The 24,917-nt window shown below is 39.0% G+C and overlaps 1 protein-coding gene across 1 annotated transcript in view; it reads left to right on the top strand.

The window, feature by feature from the left end:
• The window catches only part of LOC150081374 (c-Myc-binding protein-like), a 54,909-nt gene extending 31,003 nt beyond the window's left edge, over positions 1-23,906 (top strand). The window contains exons 3-5 of the mRNA XM_090379589.1: positions 14,597-14,645; positions 20,631-20,785; positions 23,738-23,906. Coding sequence (XP_090235715.1) covers positions 14,597-14,645; positions 20,631-20,785; positions 23,738-23,751 — 218 coding nt within the window. The 3' untranslated portion in view covers positions 23,752-23,906. The remainder of the gene's footprint in view (positions 1-14,596; positions 14,646-20,630; positions 20,786-23,737) is intronic.
• Positions 23,907-24,917: the final 1,011 nt, after the last annotated feature.

Raw genomic sequence — 24,917 nt, 5'->3', positions numbered from 1 at the left:
ATTTATTATTTGCTGTATGATTCCTTTCGGCTCAAAGGTGGTACTTGTGCATATACCCTGTCAGAGACTTGGTAATTTGGAACTCTTTTCGATTTTCTCTGGCTTAAAATCTCTCTACCTCATTGTGTCAAATTCATCTGTTGTCTCTACTGTTCTCACAACTACACTAATCACTTAGAGCACTTTGACTTCCTCTCTTTGCAATTTGACTTTCTCCATTACAACTTTCATGACAGTGAGGTAATTTTCCTTGGTGATTTTAATGTTCACAACTCCAGCTGGCTTCCATTTTCTAGTCACACTGACCCAGCTGGTCGAGATGCTGAGGCTCTTGCAATTACTAATGATCTTGCACAGATTGTTCATTTACCTATAAGAATACAGGATAATCCTAACCACACAGCCAACATACTTGATCTTTTTCTCACAAACAACCCTTCTAAATACACTGTCGAAGTGAGTGGTTCTTTAGGCACCTCAGATCACAACTTGGTGATTGTCTCTTCTCCATTGGAGCCTTTATCTCATGGCTATTCCCAACCTCGTGTTGTTTGGTATTACAAGAACGCAAAATGGGATAACCTGCGAGATTTCTTTTCTTCTTTTCCTTGTTCAGATTACTGTTTCAAAAGTTCTGAAGTCAATGTTTGCTGAGATCGTGTCATCGAAATTCTTGTAGGAATGGAATCCTTTATTCCCCACTTCACTTTAAAATCTTGTTTTCTTTCTAAACCTTGGTTTTCCAATAAATGAGCTAAGGCTGTTCAAGAGAAGAATGTTGCATATCATAATTGGCTTCCAACTCTTCAGTTTCATTTTCTTCCTACACCAAAACTCGCAACAATTGTAAAGCAGTTATTAATCAGTCCAAACTAGATTTTGAACAGGCTAAGAGTAGAAAACTTGCTTCTTGCCCTAATGGTAGATAAGCATTCTGGTCTCTTGCCAAAGCTATTGGATGCAACTTTTACTCATCTCTACTCCCACCTCTGTCAAAACCAGATGGTCTTGTTGTCACTTCAGCCAAGGATAAAGCTGCCCTGCTAGCATCCCATTTTTCTTCCAACTCTTGTATTAATGATCTTGGTAAATCACCTCCAACCATTCCCAACATGCTCCATTCAATGCCTCCTGTGGTCTTCCGTCAAAAGGATGTCAGAAGGATTTTGACGAATCTTGATGCTAAGAAAGCTCCAGGTCCTGATGGTATTTCTCTGCTTGTTCTCAAAACCTGCACTCCTGAACTTACTCCTGTTCTTTGCTGCCCTTTTTCACTTGCTCATATCTAGCCAGTTCCTAAAAAGGGTGACAAATCCCTCCCATCTAATTATCGTCCCATTGTAATTACTTCTACTCTTTCTAAAGTAATGGAGAAATCAATTAACCGCCAACTGTTAAACTACGTAGAAACTTTCTGTTTGATCAGTGATTGCCAGTACAGATTCCATCAGTGTCGATCCACTTGTGATATTCTGGCTTATGTTACCCATTTATGGATATATTCAATGGAAAAGTTTGGTGAAACACAAGCAGTTGCTCTTGACATCTCAAAGAGTAACTCTTTGAGATGTCAAGAGCAACTGCTTTTGATTGTGTTTGGCATAAAGGTCTTTTAAACAAGCTTCTATCTTATGGTTTGCCAACTGTTTTTTGTAATTGGTTATCCAGTTTTCTCTCTGATCGCTCACTGAGGATGGTGGAAGATGGCTCTGTCTTCTAACTTCTCGACTAATGCTGGTGTCCCCCAAGGTTCAGTTCTTTCTCCCACTATTTTCCTCTTGTATATTAATGATCTTCTTCCATTGACTGGAAATCCTATCCATAGTTTTGCCGATGATAGCACATTGCATTCCACTTTCCATTTTGAGAAACCTTGCCCTGCTCAATGAACTTCAACTTCTCGAATATCCGCTACCAATTCCTTAAATGCCGATATCCAGTGGGGCAAAGACAACTTTGTTTATTTCCATCCTTCTAAAACTCAGTCTTGTCTTATATCTTGAAAAAAGGATTCTTCTGCTCCTATGCTTATCTTTGGTGACACTGATTTCTAGGCAAAATGATATATCTCTTTTGGGGATTACCCTGACTTCTAATTTCTCTTGGCACAAGCACATTACAAATATTGCTTTCTCTGCATCTAAAAAACTTGGTTTTCTCTTTCGCTCTCGGCGTTACTTTTCTTCTAAACAGCTTTGTACAAATTGCAAATCCACCCTACCATGGAATATTGTTCCCACATCTGGGGTGGTGTCCCCTAAACATTTCTCAGGCTTCTAGATTCCATTCAGAAGAGGGCAGTTAGGTTAATTAATGACTGCTCTCTAACAGTCTCTCCACTCTCTGTCTCATAGATGTACGGTTTCTGCTGCATGCCTATTCTGCAGATACTTCCATAATTCCCTCTCTCTTTCAAAACAGTCCGAACATGTGCCGCCACCAGCCAACATCCGTTTACTGTCCAACTTCAAACTCACAAAACCAACTTTTCATCTTCCTCGTTTATTCATTCAACTGTCGTTTTCTGGAACAACCTCCCTTCATACGTATTTCTTGAAAATTGCAGTCTACATAAGTCCAAGTATAATGTCAACAAATATCTTCTTTCGTCTTCTCACCCTCCAACCCAAGTACTATAATACCTCTTATGTTTGGGGTTTTCCCAAACATAAGAGGTATTAACCCCAAATATATAAGAGGTATATAAGAGGTAAACCCCAAACATAAGAGGTTCTAATACCTCTTATGTTTGGGGTTTTCGTTAAAAAAAAAAAAAAAAAAATCATATTCAATGCATATCCATTCTTCTATGTCATCAGCATTAAGTTTGCATAGAGCATTGGCTTCCGTACATAATTTAACAGTTTCCATCAGTTCTTTCACTTCAGAAGCCTTCAGCTTTATGCGAAATCTTTCAAAATCTTCATTTAGATCATATTGTACATCTGCAAACATCACTTACGGCCATAACTTTTGCCACGCTCTTAAAAGAATTACAGGCTCGACTGCATTCCATGCAGTTGTGAGTGAAAATGGTGCATCTTTGATTGTAAAACTGCATTGAAATTCTGAAGGATTGACATTCTTATGCATCATTTAAAGTTCCTAATGACTCCTTGATCCATGAGTTGAATTAATGGTGTTACGTTTGGTGGCAGGTAACATGCAAAAATATTTCCGCAATCAAGACACTAATTTTGATTCATGCGGGTGGGCCCTACTGTTGTCAAGAAGTAGCAGGCACTTTGTATTTGCAGGCTTCCCAATTTTCTCAAGTTCTGATGAACTGATAGAATAAAATCATGAACAAACCAATCGTGAAATGTATTTTTGTCCATCCAGGCATTCTTTTGGGCTTTATAGGTCACAGGTAAGTGCACAATTCCTTTAAAGGCCCGTAGGCGCTGAAATTTACCAATCGCCAAAAGCTTAATTTTATGCTGACCTGAAGCATTAGCACACATAAGAACAGTTACTCTTTCCTTATTAAGCTTAAACCCTGTTGTATTTTGTTCTTGGTTTCCAGCCAAAGTTTTTGTGGGCAAACACTTCCAGTAAACTGCTGTTTCATCAGCATTATAAATTTGATCAGCTGTTATGTCTAGTCAGACAATTTTTCAAATGTTGCACTATATTCTGTTGCTGCTTGTGTATCAGCCGACCGTCTTTCTCCAGCAATATCTGTCTAATACCATGACGAGTCTTGAAATTCCTAAGCACATCCATTACTAAATGTGCACTCTGATTAATTGTTCATTTGCTCCTTAAAAGACCTTGCTTTGGCAATAAACATCGCCCCAGAAATTGCCATACTTTCCGATCGTTTTAGCAAAAACCATTCGTTCAACACTTTATCGAGATTCTCTAATTTTGGCCGATGTAAACTTTTTCTCTCGGCAATTTTATTGTAATGCTCAGGTGAGGCTGTGAATTCTACAATTTTATTCTTTGCCTTTTTTATATCATAAATTGTAGTCTTTCTGATGTTATATGTTTCCATTAAAGCAGTATTGCTCACACCACTTTCTAGTTTTTGTTAATTATTTCAAGTTTGTCACTCAATTTCAACGTGTTCTTTCTCTTCACACCATGAAGTTTATCTATTTTAGGAGCCATTATCTTTAAATAATGGCTCCTAAATACGTATGTTATATATAGTAAATGGAAAGAGTAGGACAAAAATCATAGCGTTGCCACGGTTTTGATTGCTCGTTTCAAAATGTTTACTGTGAGCTTGCTTGTTGTCGCTGGGCATCTGTGGCACTCACGCATGTGACACTCACGCTAAATTTAAAAAGTTTGCGAGTTTTTGTAAAGTCCGGATTCTCGGGTGGTCCGGATTTCTGACATTCCGATTTTTGGACTTTTACTGTATATTAGTTATTTTGACACTGTTGATCATGAGCTGTATGTATGGAATAACTGTGCCAAAATAGCTAACCAGGTTAGTTAAACATGATTTTTCCCTTAACAAAATCATGTGTGTCCTTCAGAATGCCATTTCCATCTAGATGTCCCCGATATGCACTCTTAATCATTGCCTCCAAGATTTTTCCAAACACTGAATCAGACTGCCCAGTCTGTAGTTACCCACTTTGCTCTTAGAAATGCTTTTATGTATTTGCAGTTCATTGGCCCTTTTCCAGTTCAAAGGGATCTCTCCCAAGTCCAGTGATTCCTCATAATTAACCTTAATGATTTGATGCACTCTCTTGCTGCCTCCCTCAAAATTACTGGGTATATGCCATCAACTCCAATAGCCTTACTTGCCTTTAGGTTCGAAAATTTTTCTAATAAGCAGTCATCTGTAATTTCAAAATTGTATATCTCAGTCTCACTTGCTCAGCCTTTTCTCAATACGATGGGTCTTTCATCAGTAAAGATGAATGAAAAGTACCTATTCAATTCATCAGCAAGGTTATGTCACATTTTCCCAATTCTCTTACACAAGAGTCTGATCCGATTTGTTTTCTTCTTTTTTTGTATTCTTGTACATCGGTGGTTCCCAACCAGTGGTTTCTGAACCCCCCCCCCCCAGGGGTTCGCAAAAGTGTTCCAGGGGGTTTGCACTAAAAATTTTGTAACGGTGTCTGCTTAGATTTACATAGGTATATTTTTGTAAACTACAAAATAGTTTAATATTAATTTATGCAGTTCAGTTCAAAATTTATATTTAGTTGTGGTTTGGGTCACACCTTTTATATAGAGAGCATGCACAACATTTTTTACATTTTTATTAAAAATAAAGGCAGCACCTAGAACGTTAAATCAAATCTGCCTAACTCTCAACTGAGTACCTTACATCTTATAAAATAAATAAATAATTATAAAAACATAAAATATTTAAATTAATTAATTAAAAGAAACAAAATTTACACTAGCAACTCGACTCTATCTTGAACAATTGTGGCTATCAACAACTCTGACATCATAAGCAGACTTCTAAAACTAAATATTGTCCAGGTCTTCTTGATAAAAATCTTATTATCCACTTTTTTATCTTCAGACTTGATTGATCTGTTATTTAACAATGTACAGCATGCACTAATCAATTAACATAAGCAAGAAACCTGTGAATTCATCTAAAACAAATAATAATAGTTGACATGCAAAATATAATAAAAACACTATCCTGGAATGCATACATCGTATATACTAACAGAACACAAAACTAATTTCCAAATAAGGCACCCATCAAACCAAAACAATAAAATATAATAAGCACAGTAATTCCATATTATTAATTACAACCACTTGCTAAATCCAAATTAGATCTTCCAAGCAGTTACAAGTTATGACTTCAAATATAACCAAGAAAACATTTACCAGTGGTTGTGTAAATAAAGAAGTTACGTAACATCAAAAACAAAATCTACTGACACATTCAAGCCATTCTAGAACTGTTTATTATGCTAAATCTCTAATAGACAAAAGTGTCCTGTTTGATGCTCTTCTTTTAAATACCTCATTCGCAAATTCCTGTAAAGCTATAAAGAATTGTTTGTTCTGGATGAGTCTTGATTCATGCCCTGGGGCAACATTCCCAACATTATGCATTAATATTCCTCTAAGATCTGTATAGAGAATACAATTGAAAAGAATATGGCTCCAAGTTTCTGGAATCCTACATTGACATTATGTTAGTGGGAGAGATTGGGTGCTAACGTGCCGATATGTATCACGCTGGTCAGTCACGGGTCAGATATTATGTTGATTTAAGTAAATATGTTGAAAGGGGTTTGTAATAAAAATATTATGTTGAAACGGGTTTTCGAGTCAAAAAAGGTTGGGAACCGCTGATGTACACGAATGAATGTACTTAAGGACTCCTTGTCCCCATTTATTGCTTTCTCATATTTGGCCTTTTCTGCTTTAACCATTTCTGTCTTACCATTATGGATCAACTTATACCACTTGTGGACTCTGTAATTTTCATTACTCTATAACTTTCCCATGTCATATTTTTCTGCTCTGTTAGACTGGCCAGCTCACCCATGCATGTATTTCCTTAATGGTATATATGCATTAATTTTTTTGACTAATGCTTTAAAGGTGTTCCATAATTCTAGTGTATCACCTTCCCTCTGCAATCTGCCCAGTTGATAGATGCCATGTATCATCTTAAACTGTCATAGCCCTCTTTTCTGAAATTAAAACCAATGGCTTTACCGTTAACAACTGCAACATCTTTCTTCATCTTCCGACTAACAACTTTGTGATCACTTCTTGCTAATGGTTCCTGTACTGTGAGCCAGTTCCCTGTCATCTGATTCATGAGTAATGATGAGATCTAGAATATTCTTACTCCTAGTATTTTCTCTAATATGCTGGTACAAATAACCTATATTTAAAAGTTTTTTCCCCATGGTGAGTTTCCCTCCTTACTCCAGTCATTAAAGGGCAAATCAAAATCGCCTATAATAAGACACTTACATTTGCTCACCCATTCCATCTACATGTAGAAACTCTCTTCATGCCCTTCACAATTCTCTGATCTATAGATTACTTCCAATCACATTTTATCTTTGCTTCCAACTAACTCACTGCAGCCCCTTGACGTGGGCACCTGTACGTGGTGAGGGGACCTCCCAGTGACGCTGCTGGACTTCCAGACTAGCATCACTGGGATCTAATGCCCATACCTTGGTTCCAGGGTTACATCATTGGAATCCGGCGTGTGCAGCCGTGCCCCGTGACCTGTGGAATTCGGAAAGGGGGATCCTGGTGGATGAGGGGGCCCAGCCTTAATACACCACTTTGGCCCCTGCTTTGACAAGACGGGTGGTCCCGGACCGGCCCGACTGGGATCAATCGGTTGGGTGGTTCTTACTGCTAGGGTCAACTGCGTTCCAATAAGCCTCCCTCCCTTTGGTCCTGGGACGGGATCAAGGCTTATTGGAAACATGGGTATGGTGCCTCTAAGCTAACTTGGCGTCCCATTCTTGTATGCAGTACCTGCTAGTTCACGAGTGGGCGTCCCCTCGTAGGGCTCCATGGTGGGTGAGGTACTTAGGGCATCGGAAATTTTTATTTTACTCCTATGAGTATTATAAATTCAAATTCTTCTGGGGCCGCAACAAGGCCCCTACCTAATCAAGACGATGATCTAGAAAACACCTCTGCAAAAAGAGCCAGGACTGAGGATACACCACCACCATCAGTGACACCACTTTTCCTCATTCTCCATTCCACCGGAGAGCAGTCAATTGGGAAGATGTCACCCTTCTTTATCCAGAAAGGATTAGAAGGGTTGACAGGATCACCCAAATCTGTAAAACGACTGCGTTCTGGCGACCTTTTGGTCGAAGCTATAAATATAAAACAGACAGAAAAAATCCTGAAACCCACATCAATAGGGGGAATACTTATCATCATAACCCCCCACAAAACTTTGAACTCTTCACGAGGTGTCATTTCAGAGTGGGACCTTCTTCATGTTTCTGAAGAAGAGATCTGCTATGAATTGAAAGAACAAGAAGTGACAGCTGTCAAAAGAATATCAATGAGAAAGGATGAGAATCTCGTCCCTACCCGAGTTCTCATCCTAACATTTAACACCCCATGGCCTCCAAGTTCCGTCAAGGCAGGCTATCTAAACTGCCCAGTGAGGATTTATATCCCAAACCCACTGCAGTTTTTAGATGCCAAAAATATGGCCACTCACAAACATCTTGTTGTGGTAACCCTGCCTGTGCTCGATGTGGTGTTAAAGACCACGAGAGCAAGGAATGTTCAGCTCCAAAACCGATCTGTGTCAATTGCCAAGGAGAGCATGCCAGCGGTGGAAGGATGAAAAAAAGATCCAAAAGTTAAAAACAGAGCTGAATATCTCCTACCCAGAGACCAGAAAACGTATCCAACCAATAAATAGCGGGAAACCTTCATATGCCCAGAAGATTTCTGCTAAGTGCACTTTCGGGACACAAACTGAGATGACTATACCACCAAGAGAGTCATTCACTCTGATTGCACGCTATTTATTCAGTTCACAAAAGCCCACCAAAAAAACAGTCAGCTGCCACTCCTATATCCGTACCTCCTAGTGCTCCACCACTACTAAAACCAAGTGGTAAAGAGCCTCCAGTAATAACAGAAACAATGGATGTAGAGAACAAGGAGGTACTGGATGAATCAGTCTTGGAACTCTTTGCGGAGGAAGAAATGGACACGGGACAGCGTCCATTCTTCCCCGAAAAAGATAAATCCAAGACTGACAAAAGTAAGCCCTCAGCACCTCGGAAGCCGCCTGATGGACCCACCAAGCCAAAATAATGGCTAAATTTCTACAATGGAATTGTCGTGGTCCGGCGGAATACAGATGACATCAAGGCTCTCCTGCAAAAGCACGAGCCAGTTTGCTTTTGCTTGCAGGAGACTTATCTAAAGGCAAATGATAACCCCACCATGCATAACATAACATTTTTTTCGTAAGGACAGAATTGCGGATGGTCCTGCTCGTGGAGGAGTGGCTATCCTTGTGGGCAACCAGGCCCCAGTTCAGCCCTTGCTAATTACAACTAGCATAGAGGTTGTTGCAATTCGCCTTACAGTGGGATTTTTATTAACTGTGTGCACTATTTATTTGCCACCTTGGACTGACATCTCCCAGGAAGACCTTGATCTTGTAGCGCAGTTGCCTCCCCCTTTCTTACTTCTCGGGGATTTTAATGGACATAACACCCTGTGGGATAGTGCTAACATCAATGGAAGGGGACGAGTCATAGAGCGTATGCTAAATGACAATGACCTTTCCCTTCTAAATACTGGAACAAATACCTTCTTCCACATGCCTACCCATACGTTTTCTGCCATTGATCTCTCTATCTGCTCCCCTTCTCTGCTCCCTTCACTCACTTGGGAAGTGGAGGAGAACCCATATGGAAGTGATCACTACCCTGTGATAACCTCGTTATACAGTGGGAGACCGTGTCTTCCTTTCAGGTTACCACAGTGGAAGATTGATCAGGCTGACTGGACTGCCTTCCAACGTCAGGCAAATTTTGACCTCAGTACCGTCAGTCAGGAGCCTATCAATGATGCAGTAACGTACATCACAGAAATTATCGTCCAAGCAGCTGCGAATGCTGTTCCAAAAACATCTGCCCGGTTTCCACCATTTCCCAAACCTTGGTGGAATTCACAATGCACAGCAGCAAAAAAGGTTCAAAACAAAGTGTGGGGGGGATATTCCGCCGATATCCTACCACAACCAACCTTATAGCCTTTAAACGCGCACAAGCCAAAGCACGCTACATCTGCCGTCAGAGTCAAAAGGAATCATGGATCCGTTTTACTTCATCAATTACTCAGTCCACTAGTACTAAGTTTGTCTGGGATAAAAGCTGGAAAATGAAGGGAAAATATACATCCCACCCTTCTTCAATCCTAGATTATAATGGATGCACTATTGCAGATCCAACTGCAATAGCCAATTCTCTTGGGGAAACATTCTCTAACTTCTCTGCAACATCTTCGTATTCCCCAGAGTTCCTGGTCCTGAAACATAAAATTGAAAAACAGGCTCTTAATTGTAAGTCTAAGAGCCTTTATCCCTACAACGGGGCATTCACTATACAGGAACTGAAAAGAGTCCTCACTCTTTCCAAAGCAAGTGCTGTTGGACCAGATGGCATCCATTATGAAATGATTAAGCATCTTTCACCAAAATCTATGGATTATCTGCTCCTTCTATATAACAGAATCTTTATTGAAGGGCAGTTTCCGGATTCCTGGCGCAAGGCAATTGTTCTTGCCTTTGCTAAGCCAGGAAAGGATCCAAAAGTCACTACTAATTATTGTCCTATTGCTCTGACTAGCTGTCTGTGCAAAATCCTGGATAGAATGGTTAATTTTCTTTTAATATGGTATTTAGAATCAAATGACCTTCTCTCCAACATCCAGTGTGGCTTCCGAAGAAACCGGTCCACTCATCTTATTAGACTGGAAACATCTGTCCGGGATGCTTTCCTAAAACGCGAACACTTGGTGTCAGTGTTCTTTGACATGGAGAAAGCTTATGACACAACTTGGAGATTTGGCATCTTAAAAGATTTGCATAGCCTTGGTCTTAGAGGGCATCTCCCCATTTTTATTAAAAACTTTTTAGCCAATCGATCTTTCCAAGTTTGTGTGGGATCCTCACTCTCTCGTTCCTTCAGCCAAGAGGAGGGAGTACCACAAGGATCAGTTTTAAGTGTCACGCTTTTTGCCATCACAGTAAATTCCATCACAGAACAACTTCCTCCAACTGTAAACAGTGCCCTCTATGTTGATGACTTTAGCATATTTTGTCAGTCAGGCAACATGAGGGTTATTGAAAGACAACTGCAAAAAGCCATTGATCGCCTTAATTCCTGGGCACTTGCCAATGGCTTCAGGTTCTCGCTGGAGAAGACCGTTTGTGTACATTTTTGTCGTAAGCGTAATCTTCATCCTGAACCTGAATTAAGGTTCAGACAAAATGCTATTCCAGTAGCGGCGGACACAAAATTCTTGGGACTCGTATTTGATAAAAAGCTGACCTTTCTGGATCACATCCGTCAACTTCGCACAAAGTGCACAAGAGGGCTGAATATTCTGTGCTCTCTTTCCTCTTTATCTTGGGGTGCGGATCGATGCACCCTACTACGCATCTACCGTGCACTTGTACGAGCCAGACTATATTACGGGTCCCTGGTATACAGTTCGGCCAGAGACAGTGTACTTCGATGGCTGGATCCTGTCCATCATCAGGCTCTCCGTATCGCTGTTGGAGCATATCGAACATCTCCTGTCCAGAGCTTATACATCGAAGCAAACGAACCGCTGTTATCGCTTCGATGTAAGCAGTTGTCTCTAAAGTAAGCTTTAAAACTGAAATCCCTGCCAGACCATCCTACGTGGCCATTCGTTGAGCCACGATGGGAAAATTTGTACAACACCCGTAGGCGCCTCCGTAGCCAGGTGGGAAGGAGCAGCAGTGCGTAGTACATGCTTCTTGATTAGACCGGGGTTCGAACCCGTCACCACCAAATACGGAGGATGCGGAAAGGTCAGGGAATGACCACCGCATATCCCGGAGCAATATGGCCTTAGTTGCTAATGCTCCTAAAAACCAAATAACAAACAAACAACAAACAACACCCGTAAGACTGCCAATCGTCCTTTTGGTATTCGTCTCCAAGAGCTACTCAAAGAACTTAATATCAAGGTAGACGAGGTTGCCCAAACACCAAAGCAACCCCTTCCACCCTGGCATGCTCATATTCCAGCATGTGACTTGTCTCTTAGAAATTGGGGAAAGTCGGACACTCCATCGGCCTACCTGCAGCTTTATTCAGCACACCAAGTTGAACATTCTGACTTTGCGCCAGTTTACACAGACGGTTCGAAGTCAGAATCATATGTGGGATCTGCTGCTGTCTTTACAGACACCACTACATCGGAGCAGATTCCCTCTGAATGCACCATATTTACTGCAGAGCTGCACGCTATAGAGTTAGCCTTGGATCATATTAGTGAATGCCAATACCAACGGTTCATTTTATATTCCGACTCTCTCAGCGTGTTACAGGCTTTAATAACTGTGAGATATAATCCTCATCCGGTTCTGTCTTGCATTCAGCAGAAGATTCACTTTCTCCATGAACGTGAATATGATATCCGCTTCTGCTGGATTCCCAGCCACATTGGGATTAGGGGAAATGATTTGGCTGACACCGCAGCCAAATTAGCAATTCCCAATAATAATCGCTGCCTGTCAGTCCCCTATACAGACTACAGGCAAACAATACACCAGAAGATACACTCCCAATGGCAGGATTCGTGGAATAGACAGACGACGAATAAATTATATCGTATAAAGCCTGTAATTGAACCGTGGCACTCTAGTCTGCGCAGGAATCGTAAGGAGGAAGTTGTTCTTGCCCGGACCCACATAGGACATAGTCATTTGACTCATTCGTTTTTGCTGAGGGCTGATGACCCTTCTATGTGTGAGTCCTGTGGCACAATTTTATCAATCAGACATTTTAGACACACACGTTGACTGTCCAGATTTTAGCAATATCCGTTTTACTGCTTTTAATCATCTGACTGAGCCGTATGCACTCAGTCAGATTTTATCCGACAATGACAATGTGTCTGCTGTTTTTAGCTATTTTAAATCAATAAAGGTTTTTACTTGTATTTAAAATTTACATGTTATTGTTATTTCTTTATTGATTTATCATTTTTACATTTTATACCTTTGTTATTTTATATCTTGACATGGTGACCTAAGTAATTAGGTCAGTGAAATTAAAATTTTTATATATCACATGGTTTTGGCGCATTATAGCCTTAGTTGCTAATGCGCCAATAAAACCAAAGAATCAACCAACCAACTCACTGCAGATTCTATGCTGACAAGCATAGCTTCTGAATCTGTAGTTCTTTTTGTGCTTGTGCTGCTTTTGTTATGAGGTATGATCCCACCATCCCTTTTATCTTTCCTGTTCTAAATATAATGTATGTATTACAATGAAATTCATCCTCCCCTATTTCTGGGTAATACTGTTTCTCTTAGCCCTCTTATTATTATTATTATTATTATTATTATTATTATTATTAGCCATATAGTGCAAGAAAGCCTGAGGCTTATGCTGCACCAGCCAACAAAAAAAAAAAAAAATTCTGAATTACCCTGAGAGAGAGAAGAAGTAGAAGGGAATCACCAAGAAAAAAGAAGAATGATGATATCCAGCTGAGGACCCTGGGTGTGCCAAGCCCATGCTCACCAGATGTGAGCCTCTGGGGTAATGTCAGCATTAGTTGTCCTAACCTGTAATTCAAATTCACACATTTTATTGAATGCCATTGCAGAAACAGTTAAGACTAAGTATTCTTCTATAGTTTACTACCCTGACATACCCCTTGAGTTTAAGCTTGTTTCCCCAGCATGAACTTCCTGTTTGTTTAAAACATCACTACCCTTGGGACCTCTTGCCAATATCAGCTGTTCTAGTAGCAGACAAGAACTCTTGAAATGTTGTGTGTAAGCATTACTTTGACCCATATCATCAGAAAAATGAATCTATGTACTCCCTAACTAGCAATTTCCCCTGCTTTCTTAAAGTATCTTCAGTGATACCAGCAAAAAACCTTGCACCACCTTTGTTCAAATGAATCTCAACTACAAAATAAATTCTTCTACCTGCATGTGCTGGCATGTTTATAAAAATTCTCCCACCACCAAAAGCTTTTCAGAGTCCCTGAAGTCTTGAGCTAATCCACAAGGCTTTCAGCATATAATCCTTCCTGTCGTTTCTGGGCAGAATTGCAGACACATGCATATTTTCATCTAACTTGCAGCATTTTTTCAGCATAGTCCTATACTTATCCAACAAATTAACAGCTTATGTTCATTTAATATAATTAGTCTCCACATGAATAATAATGCTTTTGTTATTCCCCCCCCCAAGATTTGGCAAACACATCCTGGATTAAGTCTACCTATCCTTATTACAAATGTAATGCACTATGTAGAGTAAATTGTATAATAGTCTAGAGTTGAGAATAAAAAAAAAAGGTAAAGTGCAGCCATTATCAACCCACTGCAGGATGGAAGCCTCCTCAACAATTCATGCTGAGGGAAATGGACCATAATCTGCCACGCTGGTCCAGTGCGGGTTGGCAGATCGACCGTATTCAGCGGTCAGGGGCTTGAACCCCGGTCTACTCAAAGAGCGTGCGCTACTGCACTCCCGCTCCTGACCACTTGGCTACGGAGAGTTGAGAATGCTGTACTACAACTACTTTTTTGTTTTTACATGTTTTGGCTAATTCAATAATATACATTTTGAACAGAGAGAGAGTGCAGTTACAAACTCAGTATTATTTATCAAATAATCTGTATAATGAAAGCAAAATACATAAAGTAACTATCTCACTTTTGTGCCATTGTAATGTAAGCCAAATTTCTTGTAAGAAACACAAGTAAATGCAGATTGTTATTTGTATAGAAAAAGTTTTTGTTTAATAGATTTTACAAGTGTGCATTATTTTTAGTCTTTGTAAAAGGATTTTAATAACAATATTTCTTCTGGCCACGTATGACTGATAACGGTTTTTCTTATAGTTCTCACAGATCTTTATGAAAAAGAGGAAAAACCAGAGAATGCTATAAGGTACTTTTCTTTTAATTTAGTGTTAACTGTAAAATTTTAAAAAGGCCACATCCTTAACTACCAATCAGATTTTCTAGAAATTCAGTATTCTTATCATGGCTACAAACAGTCAACGTATGCAACATAAGTTATTCATTTAGTTGTTTGCTGCAATAAATTGACTCATGCTGCCACATTATTTTGCATTATTTACTTCATATTAAATAAATAATAAAATAACACATTTCAAATTGAATAAGTGGAGGAAGATTATATATCATCTGAAGCTTGCACTCTGAGATGTCCTTGGCCCAAGAAATTGCCCTGGGTTTTGGGAGGACCTGTGCATCAACATTACCAGGGTATGTCTGCCAGGGGCAAAAGCTGATGACATTGTAGAGCAGATATCACCTTTTAAGGGCATAAAAGCGATATCGTTGTACACATTGGTACTAATGATATTAAATGTAGGAGATCGCAGATTTACTTAGCAAGTACAGGTCAATGTTGAAAAAAGTCGCGAGTTAGGATTAAATATGAAAGTGTCTGCAATCCTGCTCAGACACGATAGGAGGGAGTATATGATGAGAGCCTTGTCAATCAATTTGGCCCTGGAGAGATTGTGCAGGGCTCATGGAGTAAAATTTTTCTCAGCGTGGTCTGTGCTTGTTAACAGGAGAGATTACTTCTACAGGGATCGGATACACTTAAATAGAAAGGGTGCAAGAATATTTGCTGATGCTATCGAGGCAATGTTAGGTAGGACGGAAAACTGCTAGCTTGGGGAGGGGAATCCACAGACTAATAGATTAACAGTAGCTGCAGGCAGAGGTGGAAGTTATTCTTGCACTGCTTCTATTGGAATGAGCAGCAGCCCGGAATGCAAGTTGCTGGGGATTTCAGAAAATGTTGGGGGCATGAAACAAGTAAATATATGGGGTATGTTAGAATAACTAAGAGTAAGAACAGGTGCATGTATACTTGCATGTACCCCAATGCTAGAATTATAGTAAATAAATTCGATGAATTTCAAGTGCTGGTTAAGATATCTGAGGTGAATATTGTTGGGATATCAGAGACGTGGTGTCACTCATATATAAGGGATGCAGCATTGGAATTTGGGAGTACAATGTGTACAGAAAGGATAGGAAGGGAGGAGGGGTTATGCTGTTAGTTAAGAAACACATGAAATCTAAGGAAGTGCATCCAGTTGACATAGATGAATAGTGCAATGTTGAATCAGTTTGGTGTGAAATAAGCACTGGGAAAGCAAAAATGAGGGTAGAAGTTTGTTATAGGCCTAATGACTGATGAGTACAATGAACAACTGTACGGAGAAATAGAGTGGGCTTGTAAATCAGAGTGTGGGATGGGGAATTTTAACTTACCAGACATACACTGATGGTGGTCAGAACAGAGTATAAAAAACACCCGATACTGACCTCTGTTAATCAGTATTACTCTTGTTTTTCAGATGGGAAAGGCAGCGGACTTAAGCGAGTTTGACAAAGGCCAAATTGTAATGGCCAGACGACTGGGTCAGAGCATATCTGAAACGGCACAGCTGGTGGAGTGCTCACGGTCAGCCGTGGTTAGTACCTACTGAAAGTGATCCGAGGAGTAAAACTCACAAACTGCCAGTGAGGTGTTAAACAACCACAGCTCATCAATGCTCGAGGTGAGCTGAGGCTCTCCCAGATGGTACGTGGCAACAGAAGGGCGACTGTGGTGCAACTCACTGGTAATTGGAATGCTGGTGACGGGAATAATGTGTCACAATACATCAAATCCTGCTGAAAATGTTGTTGTGTAGCCACAGGCCTCTCCGAGTGCCCATGCTAACCACGTTTCACCAGCGACAGTGCCTACAATGGGCACGCGAGCATCAAAACTGGACCTTGAATGATTGGAAGAAGGTCGTCGGGTCCGATGAATCATGTTTCCTGTTGCACCATGTGGACGGCCAGGTACATGTGCGTCGTTTACATGGGGAAGTGATGGCACCTGGATGCACCGTGGGACGAAAACAAGCTGGTGGCAGCGGTGTCATGCTTTGGGTGATTTTCTGGTGGGATACCCTGGGTCCAATCATCCATGTGCCGGGCACTCTGTCTACCACCTACCTACACATCATTGCTGACCAGGTACACCCTTTCATGACAATGGTCTTCCCCTCTGGCGGTGCCATCTTTCAGCAGGATAATGCGGCATGCCACACTGCCCTGATTGTTTGAGACTGGTTCTCAGAACATGAGGAAGACTTCTAGGTATTGCCCTGGCCTCCAAATTCCCCAGACATCAATCCCATCAGGCATCTGTGGTTTGTGTTGGAACAGCAACTCCAATCTGCGGCATCTCAACCATGGACCTTACAGGAATTAAAGGATCTGCTGGTTACGTGTTGGTACCAGATACCACAAGACACATTTAGAAATCTTGTAGCATCCATGCCTTGCCGAGTACGAGCTGTTTTGGCTGCACGTGGAGGACCAACATCATATTAGGTAGGTGGTCATAATGTTTTGGCTCGTCGGTGTATAGTCTGGAACTTGTGGGTTGGTCATTTGCACACCAGTAAGGCTTTTGTGGATTTATTAGATGATTCTTTTCTACAGCAGCACGTTAGAGAGGCAAGAGGGAGTAACACTCTTGATCTGATTATTAGCAGTGATTATTCATGCATTAAGAATTTACAGATAAAGGAACCACTAGATGGCAGTAATCACAGTGTACTGATGTGGGATTTACTTAAAGATGTAACTACAATCAGGGGTAAAGGTAAGGGTTTTTGCTTTCGTAACGGTGACTACAGTGGGACCAACTGATGATGTTACCAACAGCAAATTTTAAATGGGAAGCATTCAAGGAAATAATTTTGGGAGCTACTAGGCTTTTTGTTCCAACTAAGAAATACTGTTCTAGGTTTAGGCCTAAATGGATGTCAGATGAACTAATGAGACTCGTGGAGGAGAAGAAAAATTCATGGGATACACATTGTCAGACAACACAGAAGCCTATGGTAGATATAAGCTAGTCTGCAATCAAGTCACAAAGGTTAGGAAAGAGAAAGCAGATTATGAGAAATCTTTGGCAAAGGACGCAAAGAAATACAGCAAAAACTTCTTTACTTATATAAAGTCTAAAAGGAAGGGGATGACTCAGATTGGTCCACTTAATATCAATGGTTTGACTGTAGATGATCATTCCCAGATAGCTGCCAAACTAAACGAGTATTTTTCATCTACATTCACACATGAGAAGTTATTCAAGGAGGAGAGGGCCAGATGTTTATCAAACTCTAACAGGGAGTATAAATGATTTTGTAATAACTGAGAGCAAAGTGGAGAAGAAATTGTTGAAGTTAAACATGAGAAAGGCACCTGGGGAGCTGGAATCTATCCAGCTATATTCAAGGAGGTGGCAAAGGAAGTAAGCAAACCCTTAACCATAATTATGAAAGGATCCTTGGACTCAGGGGAGGTCACCACAGACTGGAGATGTGCAAATGTATCCCCAATTCACAAAGGGGGAACAAAGAGTGACACGAGTAATTACAGACCTGTTAGTTTAACTTCTGTTCTGGAGAAAACACTGGAGTCACTGTTTAAAGAAGCATTGCAGGATCATCTAGACGAGACTGCAGTAATAGTTCAGAGACAGCATGGGTTTGTTAAGGGGAAGTCTTGTGTGACCAATTTGATTGGATACTATGATGTAGTCACAACGGAACTAGATGCAAAAAATAATTTTGATATCATATACTTGGATTTCGGAATGTTTTTGATACTGTTGCACATAGAAGACTGCTGTACAAATTGGAGCAGTATGGCATTAAGGGCAAGTTGCTACAATAGATAAGTGGGATAAGATAGAGTGGTAATCAAAGGATGCTCTATGTGGACATAATATTATTACGTTGTCCTTCGGGGTTCGGCGTTGGGCCCATTGTTGTTTTGTATATTTATCAATGATATTGATGAAGGTATATCAAGCTTAATGTCAAAGTTTGCAATAATGTCAAATGAGAGTATGCTGCTGCAATAGGATCTGGAAAAGTTGGGCGGATGGGCCGAGAAGTGGCAAATGAAGTTTAACATTGACAAATGCAAAGTATTGCATATGGGTAGCAGTAACTCCAGCGAAATGTACCAACTGGGTGGCGTTACACTCAAGGTAGTGTTCTCAGTCAGATAATTGTGCAGTCAGATATGAAGTTTTCTCAGCAGTGCAGGCTGGCTTCCAGAGTAAGGGCTTGGCAATGATATACAGGAATTTTGCGAGCAGGGATAAGGAGGTGATTGTCCCCTTGTATGAGGCAATGGTCAGGCTACGCCTTGAGTACTGCATACAGCTCTGGAAGCCTCATTTTAGGAATGATGTAGAGTTGCTAGAACAAGTAAAGAGAAAGGCAACAAGACTGGTGATGGGAACAAAGGGGTGCTCTTACAAAGAAAGGCTTAAGTTCTGCAAATTGCAGAATCTGGAAACTAGGCACTTGTGAGGTGATCTGATTGAGGTGTATAAGCCTTGAATAGATTGAGCAGGCTCAATGCTGATAGAATTCTTCCTCTTGCTCAGATTACAAACCTGAGGGGGGGTATAAGCTGAAATTGAGGAATGACAATTGTCGAATAGATGTGCGGAATTTTACTTTAGCCAGCGGGTAGTTGATTGCTGGAACAAACTTCCATCTGTCGTTGTGGAAGTTGATAGCTTAAATAAATTCAGTGTAAAACTAGACAAACTTTTGGACCGAATGGATGGGTGAAATGGGAAGGGGTTTTTTTTTTTTTTTTTTTTTTTGGCTGATGCTGTATAAGCTTGCTTTCTTGTATCACATGCCTCTACTAATGCTTATACAATGAGATTATGACCTCCCTATCTTTACATAACATTTGATAAATCATCGATAGGATACCATAGACTTTCCTAGCTGCCTCTCTACACTGTTTAGAAAACTTCATATATGCCTGTATCATAACTCCCAGATCCTTTTTCTCCTCTTCCACTGTTTTTAATTCAACCCCACCAAGTGTATAATTTATTTGGGGGTGCTATTCCCCAAGTGTAAGAACTTGCATATAGCAACATTAAAACATAGCTGCCACTTCTCATTAACGACTCTATCAATCTTTGTCATCTGCAAATTTTGACATTACATCTTCTATCCCTTTGTCGATGTCATTTATGAAATTGAGAAACAACAGTTTTCCATGAACTGATTCTTGAGGTACCCCAATCCTGACATTACACCAATCTGAAGAATATTCATTAATCACAACCCTCTGCCCTGCAGCCACCCAGCAATCCATCTTAGAATCTTACCAGTTATCCCGACCTGTTCAAACTTATACAATAACCTTATGAGGGACAGAGTCAAATGGCTTGGCTCCCTACATCCAGCTCATGAGTAACTGTGTCAAAATAGCCTACCAATTTAGTTAAACATGATGTTAAATGTCATCCTCCAAGTCCTTATATTTAGCATCATTAAATTGTTTTTTTCTGACCACTTGTGTAGCTGGCTAACTCTGGTTGCATTAGTTGACCATCCTACTTAACCATACCATTCAATAAGAATACCACCTACAGATTTTGACATGTCTTGTATGCCTGCATCAGTGTCACTCAAAATGGTTATAAACAAGAACCCACTTTCTACTCTGGTCCACTCTAAAGAATCTCCATTAATAGCTATGTTATGCTATCCTTTAACCACCTACTTAAACCATGAGAATCTTGCCTTTTAGTCCTAGCTCACTCCATTTTTTATAATAACCATTCAATAAGAATACTTGCTCATGTTAGTACAGTTTTAGAGCCGATTAATTGAACATGATGTATAGACAATAAAATATAAATTGGCCCAGAATAGTCATTACTGTAATGTCTATTCTAGACCAATTAATGGTGTAATTTGCAAATTTATAGGATAATTTATTTATGCATATTGAATTACTTTTTAACTTTAAGATATCTGCTTTATATCTTTCCTTGTTGTATTAGGTATGTAAGGCAGCAGCTTGCAGTTTCCTGTGATGAAAAATTAGAAGTAGACATACTTAAAAATGAAATTCAAAGAGTTAAGAAGCAAGTAACAGAACTGCAACAAGAAAATAATGAGCTGAGGACAAAACTTGAAATGTATGATGGAAATAAAGGTCAGTCTTGTAAGTGCTTTCATGAGCACAACACCACATTTATGCAAAACCTTGACACTTAACTAATTTTTTTTAGTGTTAAGAATAGCATTTAGCAAAGAGTGAATCAAATTAGATATATCAAATTTATATATTTCACCATATATACATGTATTTAATTGTTAAATGGTATTGGAATTTGTTGAAAAATATTATATAATGTACTACTATACAGTCAAACTTTGTTAAAGCAACTGTGGAAATGCCAACAATTTGACTGTAATATTAAAATTAGTCAGTTAAATAAAAAATCTCTGTTTAAGTTGTTCCATTTTACTTCGGTTGTAATGTCATTTAAAAACAGCATACATCTACTGTAATGTCAAACTTTCAAGTGAACTGACCAGCAATATATATTTTAATGTGTAAAATGTTCATTCATTGTCTTCCGTATTTTACAGTATAAGCCCTCTTAACTGACTTCTGCTTATCCCATTCATCGCTTCCTCATGCAAATATACAGCATATATTTGCATGAGCACTTCCTAGTTCATTTCACAAATATACGTGGTCTCAATTCTAATCTCAACGACATTCATTTCTACTTGCAGTCTGCCAAACCCCATGTACTTTTTCTGACAGAATCTCAGTTATCGGTTTATTCAACTACTGCTCATCTCAGTTGCCCAAATTATTCGCTGTATGATTCCTTTCACCTCAAAGGTGGTACTTGTGCATATGTCTGTTCCAATATTCCCTGTCAGAGACTTGGTAATTTGGAATCTCCTCTCTTCGATCTCTCGCTTAAAATCTCTCTACCTCATTGTGTCAAATTCATCCATTGTCTCTACCATTCTCCCAACTCCACTAATCACTTGGAACTCTTTGACTTCTCTTTGCAACTTGACTTTCTCCAGTCCAACTTTCCTAACAGTGAGGTAATTTTAATGTTCACAACTCCAGCTGACTTCCATTTTCTAGTCACACCGACCCAGCTGGTCGAGATGCTGAGGCTTTTGCAATTACTAATTACCTTGCACAGATCGTTCATTTACCTACAAGAATACCAGACAATCCTAACCATACAGCCAACACGCTTGATCTTTTTCTCACAAACAACCCTTCTAAGTACATGGTTCTTTAGGCACCTCAGATCACAACTTGGTGATTATCTCTTCTCCAATGTAGCCTTTATCTCATGGCTATTCCCAACCTCGTATTGTTTGGCATTAGAAGAATGCAAAATGGATGACCTGCGAGATTTCTTTTCCTTGGTTGGATTATTGTTTCAAAACTTTGATGTAAACGTTTGCTCAGCTCGTGTTTGTGAAATTATTCTTGTAGGAATGGAATCCTTTATTCCACACTCCACTTTAAAATATTGTTTTCTTTCTAAACCTTGGTTTCCCAATAAATGCGCTAAGGCTGTTCAAGAGAAGAACGTTGCATATCGTAATTGGCTTGTTTCCAACTCTTCAGTTTCATTTTCTGCCTACACCAAAGTTTGCAACAATTGTAAAGCAGTTATTAATCAGTCCAAACTAGATTTTGAACAGGCCAAGTGCAGAAAACTTGCTTCTTGCTCTAATGGTAGCCGAGCATTCTTGTCTCTTGCCAAAGCTATTGGCCGCAACTTTTGCCCATCTCTGTTCCCACCTCTGTCAAAACCAGATGGTTCTGTTGTCACTTCAGCCAAGGATAAAGCTGACCTGCTAGCATCCCATTTTTCTTCCAACTCGTGTATTAACGATCTTGGTAAAACACCTCCCACCATTCCTAGAACACTCTATTCAATGTCTCCTGTGGTCTTCCGTCAGAAGGATTTGATGAATCTTGAGGTTAAGAAAGCTCCAGATCCTGATGGTATTTCTCCGCTTGTTCTCTCAAAACTTGTGCTCTTGAACTTACTCCTGTTCTTTTCTGCCTTTTTTCACTTTCTTATTCCAAAGGTGCTTTTCCTTCTGCTTGGAAATTTGCTCATATCGATCCACTTGTGATTTTCTGGCTTATGTTACTCATTTATGGACAAATTCAATGGAAAAGTTTGTTGAAACACAAGCAGTTGCTCCTGACATCTCAAAGGCTTATTTTTCACAATCTAAAGAATTAAATTCAGCAAGCATAATCTTCAAAAAATTTTACCATTTCTTTCTGTGGAAAATACTGAACTAGATAAAATAACTTCAATGTAGGCAAAGAACATATGAAACTGTGAACCAAGTATGCAGCTTTTATAGCACTCTCTAGACAGTGCAGTCAATGCTAAGCAAAATCTCAGCTGTAAAGCAATAGGCCATGGTTCAGTCAGTGTGCCAATATCACTCAGTTGTTCATTTTATGTGCCCATTCTTTTACAACACTCATTTATTGACCGCAATTGAATGGACACATACCTGCATTGAGGCACAAAAATTGCAATTCATTTGGATGCAAGTTTTGAGTTTGGGCAGCGAACTTGTTAATTCAGAGGTTAAAGCCATTTTGGATCAAACTTAATCAGGAATAAGTTTAATGATTTTTTAGGAAAACTGATAATGAAATTGTTTTAATTTGAATACAACTTTTTTTTTTTTTTTTTTTTTGGCAAAATAAAAATAAAAAAATAAAAATATTAGCATTTTTGTTTTAGGATTTCGGCATTACTAGTCCTACTCTTATGTTTGTCCTGATGATTATTCTTGCAGGTAGTGGTGGAGGAGGATAATAAAGCATCTAATTATTAAACATTTGCTTACCACCATCTTGAAAACGATTTATCTTTCCTTAATTTTATTTATCTGTATAATAAATATGTATAATATTTTTATTTTACTTGACTAGGTATTTGTGATTATTTTATTTCAATTTCTGTATAGTAGGTGCATTCATTTTCTTAGATTAATGTACCTCTGCACATTTTTATAAATTTAACTTTCCAAAAAATCTGTGATTTGTGGAACTTTCTAACTTTTATTTTCTTTTCTTTTCCCCCAGCTAAAACTGGATGATTCGTTTTGACAACTTCTAAGGATTTTGGACCTGGTATATTAACGGGCATAAAAAACTCAATATTATGTGCTTTACTTGTTATTTTGAATTTCAAAAATTAATTTATTTGTTCATATTTTTGTTTGCATAATGTTGCTGTTTTGAAAAGTTTGAAACACTGGCTGTTACATAGATTTTTCTGCTTATTATAAAGCTTATTTTGGATTGACTAGGAAATAAATTCTATAAATATTGATGATTCTGTATAATAATTCATTGAGAATGCCTTCTCATTGCTCTTTTTAAAGATAAGGTTTGCATTACTAACTCTTTTTAACCCTTTATGTTATTTTCCTTTGTTTATTACTATAAAGGAAAATAAATTTTACAGTTCAGTTAGTATCTATCACAATACAAAGTTTGTTTCTGTAAGCAATATTCATTATAAAACATCCATTAAATTATAATCTGCCAAAAAAGTTTCTTATTAATAACTATACCTATAATAAACTGAAATGTTGCTTGTGTGTATGTGTGTTTTATCAAGTTGTAGCCATTGCGGAATATATTGAGGATTTAACCCCAAAAAAAATTATTCTCCCCCCTCCCCCAAAAATCTAGTTAGAGTTAAAAATATTGTAAATCAGTATCAATACAGATATTGATTTATAATTTTTTTTTATTTATAATGATGTTAGAATCAGTTTTTAGTGTAGTTCAATTTCTGTCACACTTCTTCTATATTTAAAATTTTACTGTTGAATATTTTAAGTACAGTAAATAATGAGTACCATAGGTACTAGAGTACAAGTGAATTTCAAGTATAAGTTGACTTCTAGTTTTGGGCCTTGGGAAGTCAGAAAATGTGTGGACTCGTGCATAAGTTGAGTATAGTAAGAATAGAGAAAAGGGCAACGAAACTGGTGAGAGGATTAAATGGGTGCTTTTACGAAGAAAAGCTTAAGTTTTGCAAATTGCAGCATCTGGAGACTTAGGCACCTGTGAGGCAATCTGATTGAGGTGTATAAGATAAAGCCTTGAATGGATTGAGCAGGCTCAATGCTCATGGGATTCTTCCTCTTGCTCAGATTACAAACCTGAGGGGGCATAAACTGAAATTGAGGAAAGACAGTTGTCGAATAGATGTTAGGAAATTTTCCTTTAGCCAGCAGGTAGTTGATTGCTG

The sequence above is a fragment of the Mastigoproctus giganteus genome, chromosome 8, assembly GCF_048544385.1.
Source record: "Mastigoproctus giganteus isolate SK-2022 chromosome 8, ASM4854438v1, whole genome shotgun sequence".
Taxonomy (NCBI): Eukaryota; Metazoa; Arthropoda; class Arachnida; order Uropygi; family Thelyphonidae; genus Mastigoproctus; species Mastigoproctus giganteus.
The sequence above is the reverse complement of the archived record's forward strand: the minus strand, read 5'-3'. Positions and strand labels throughout refer to the sequence as shown.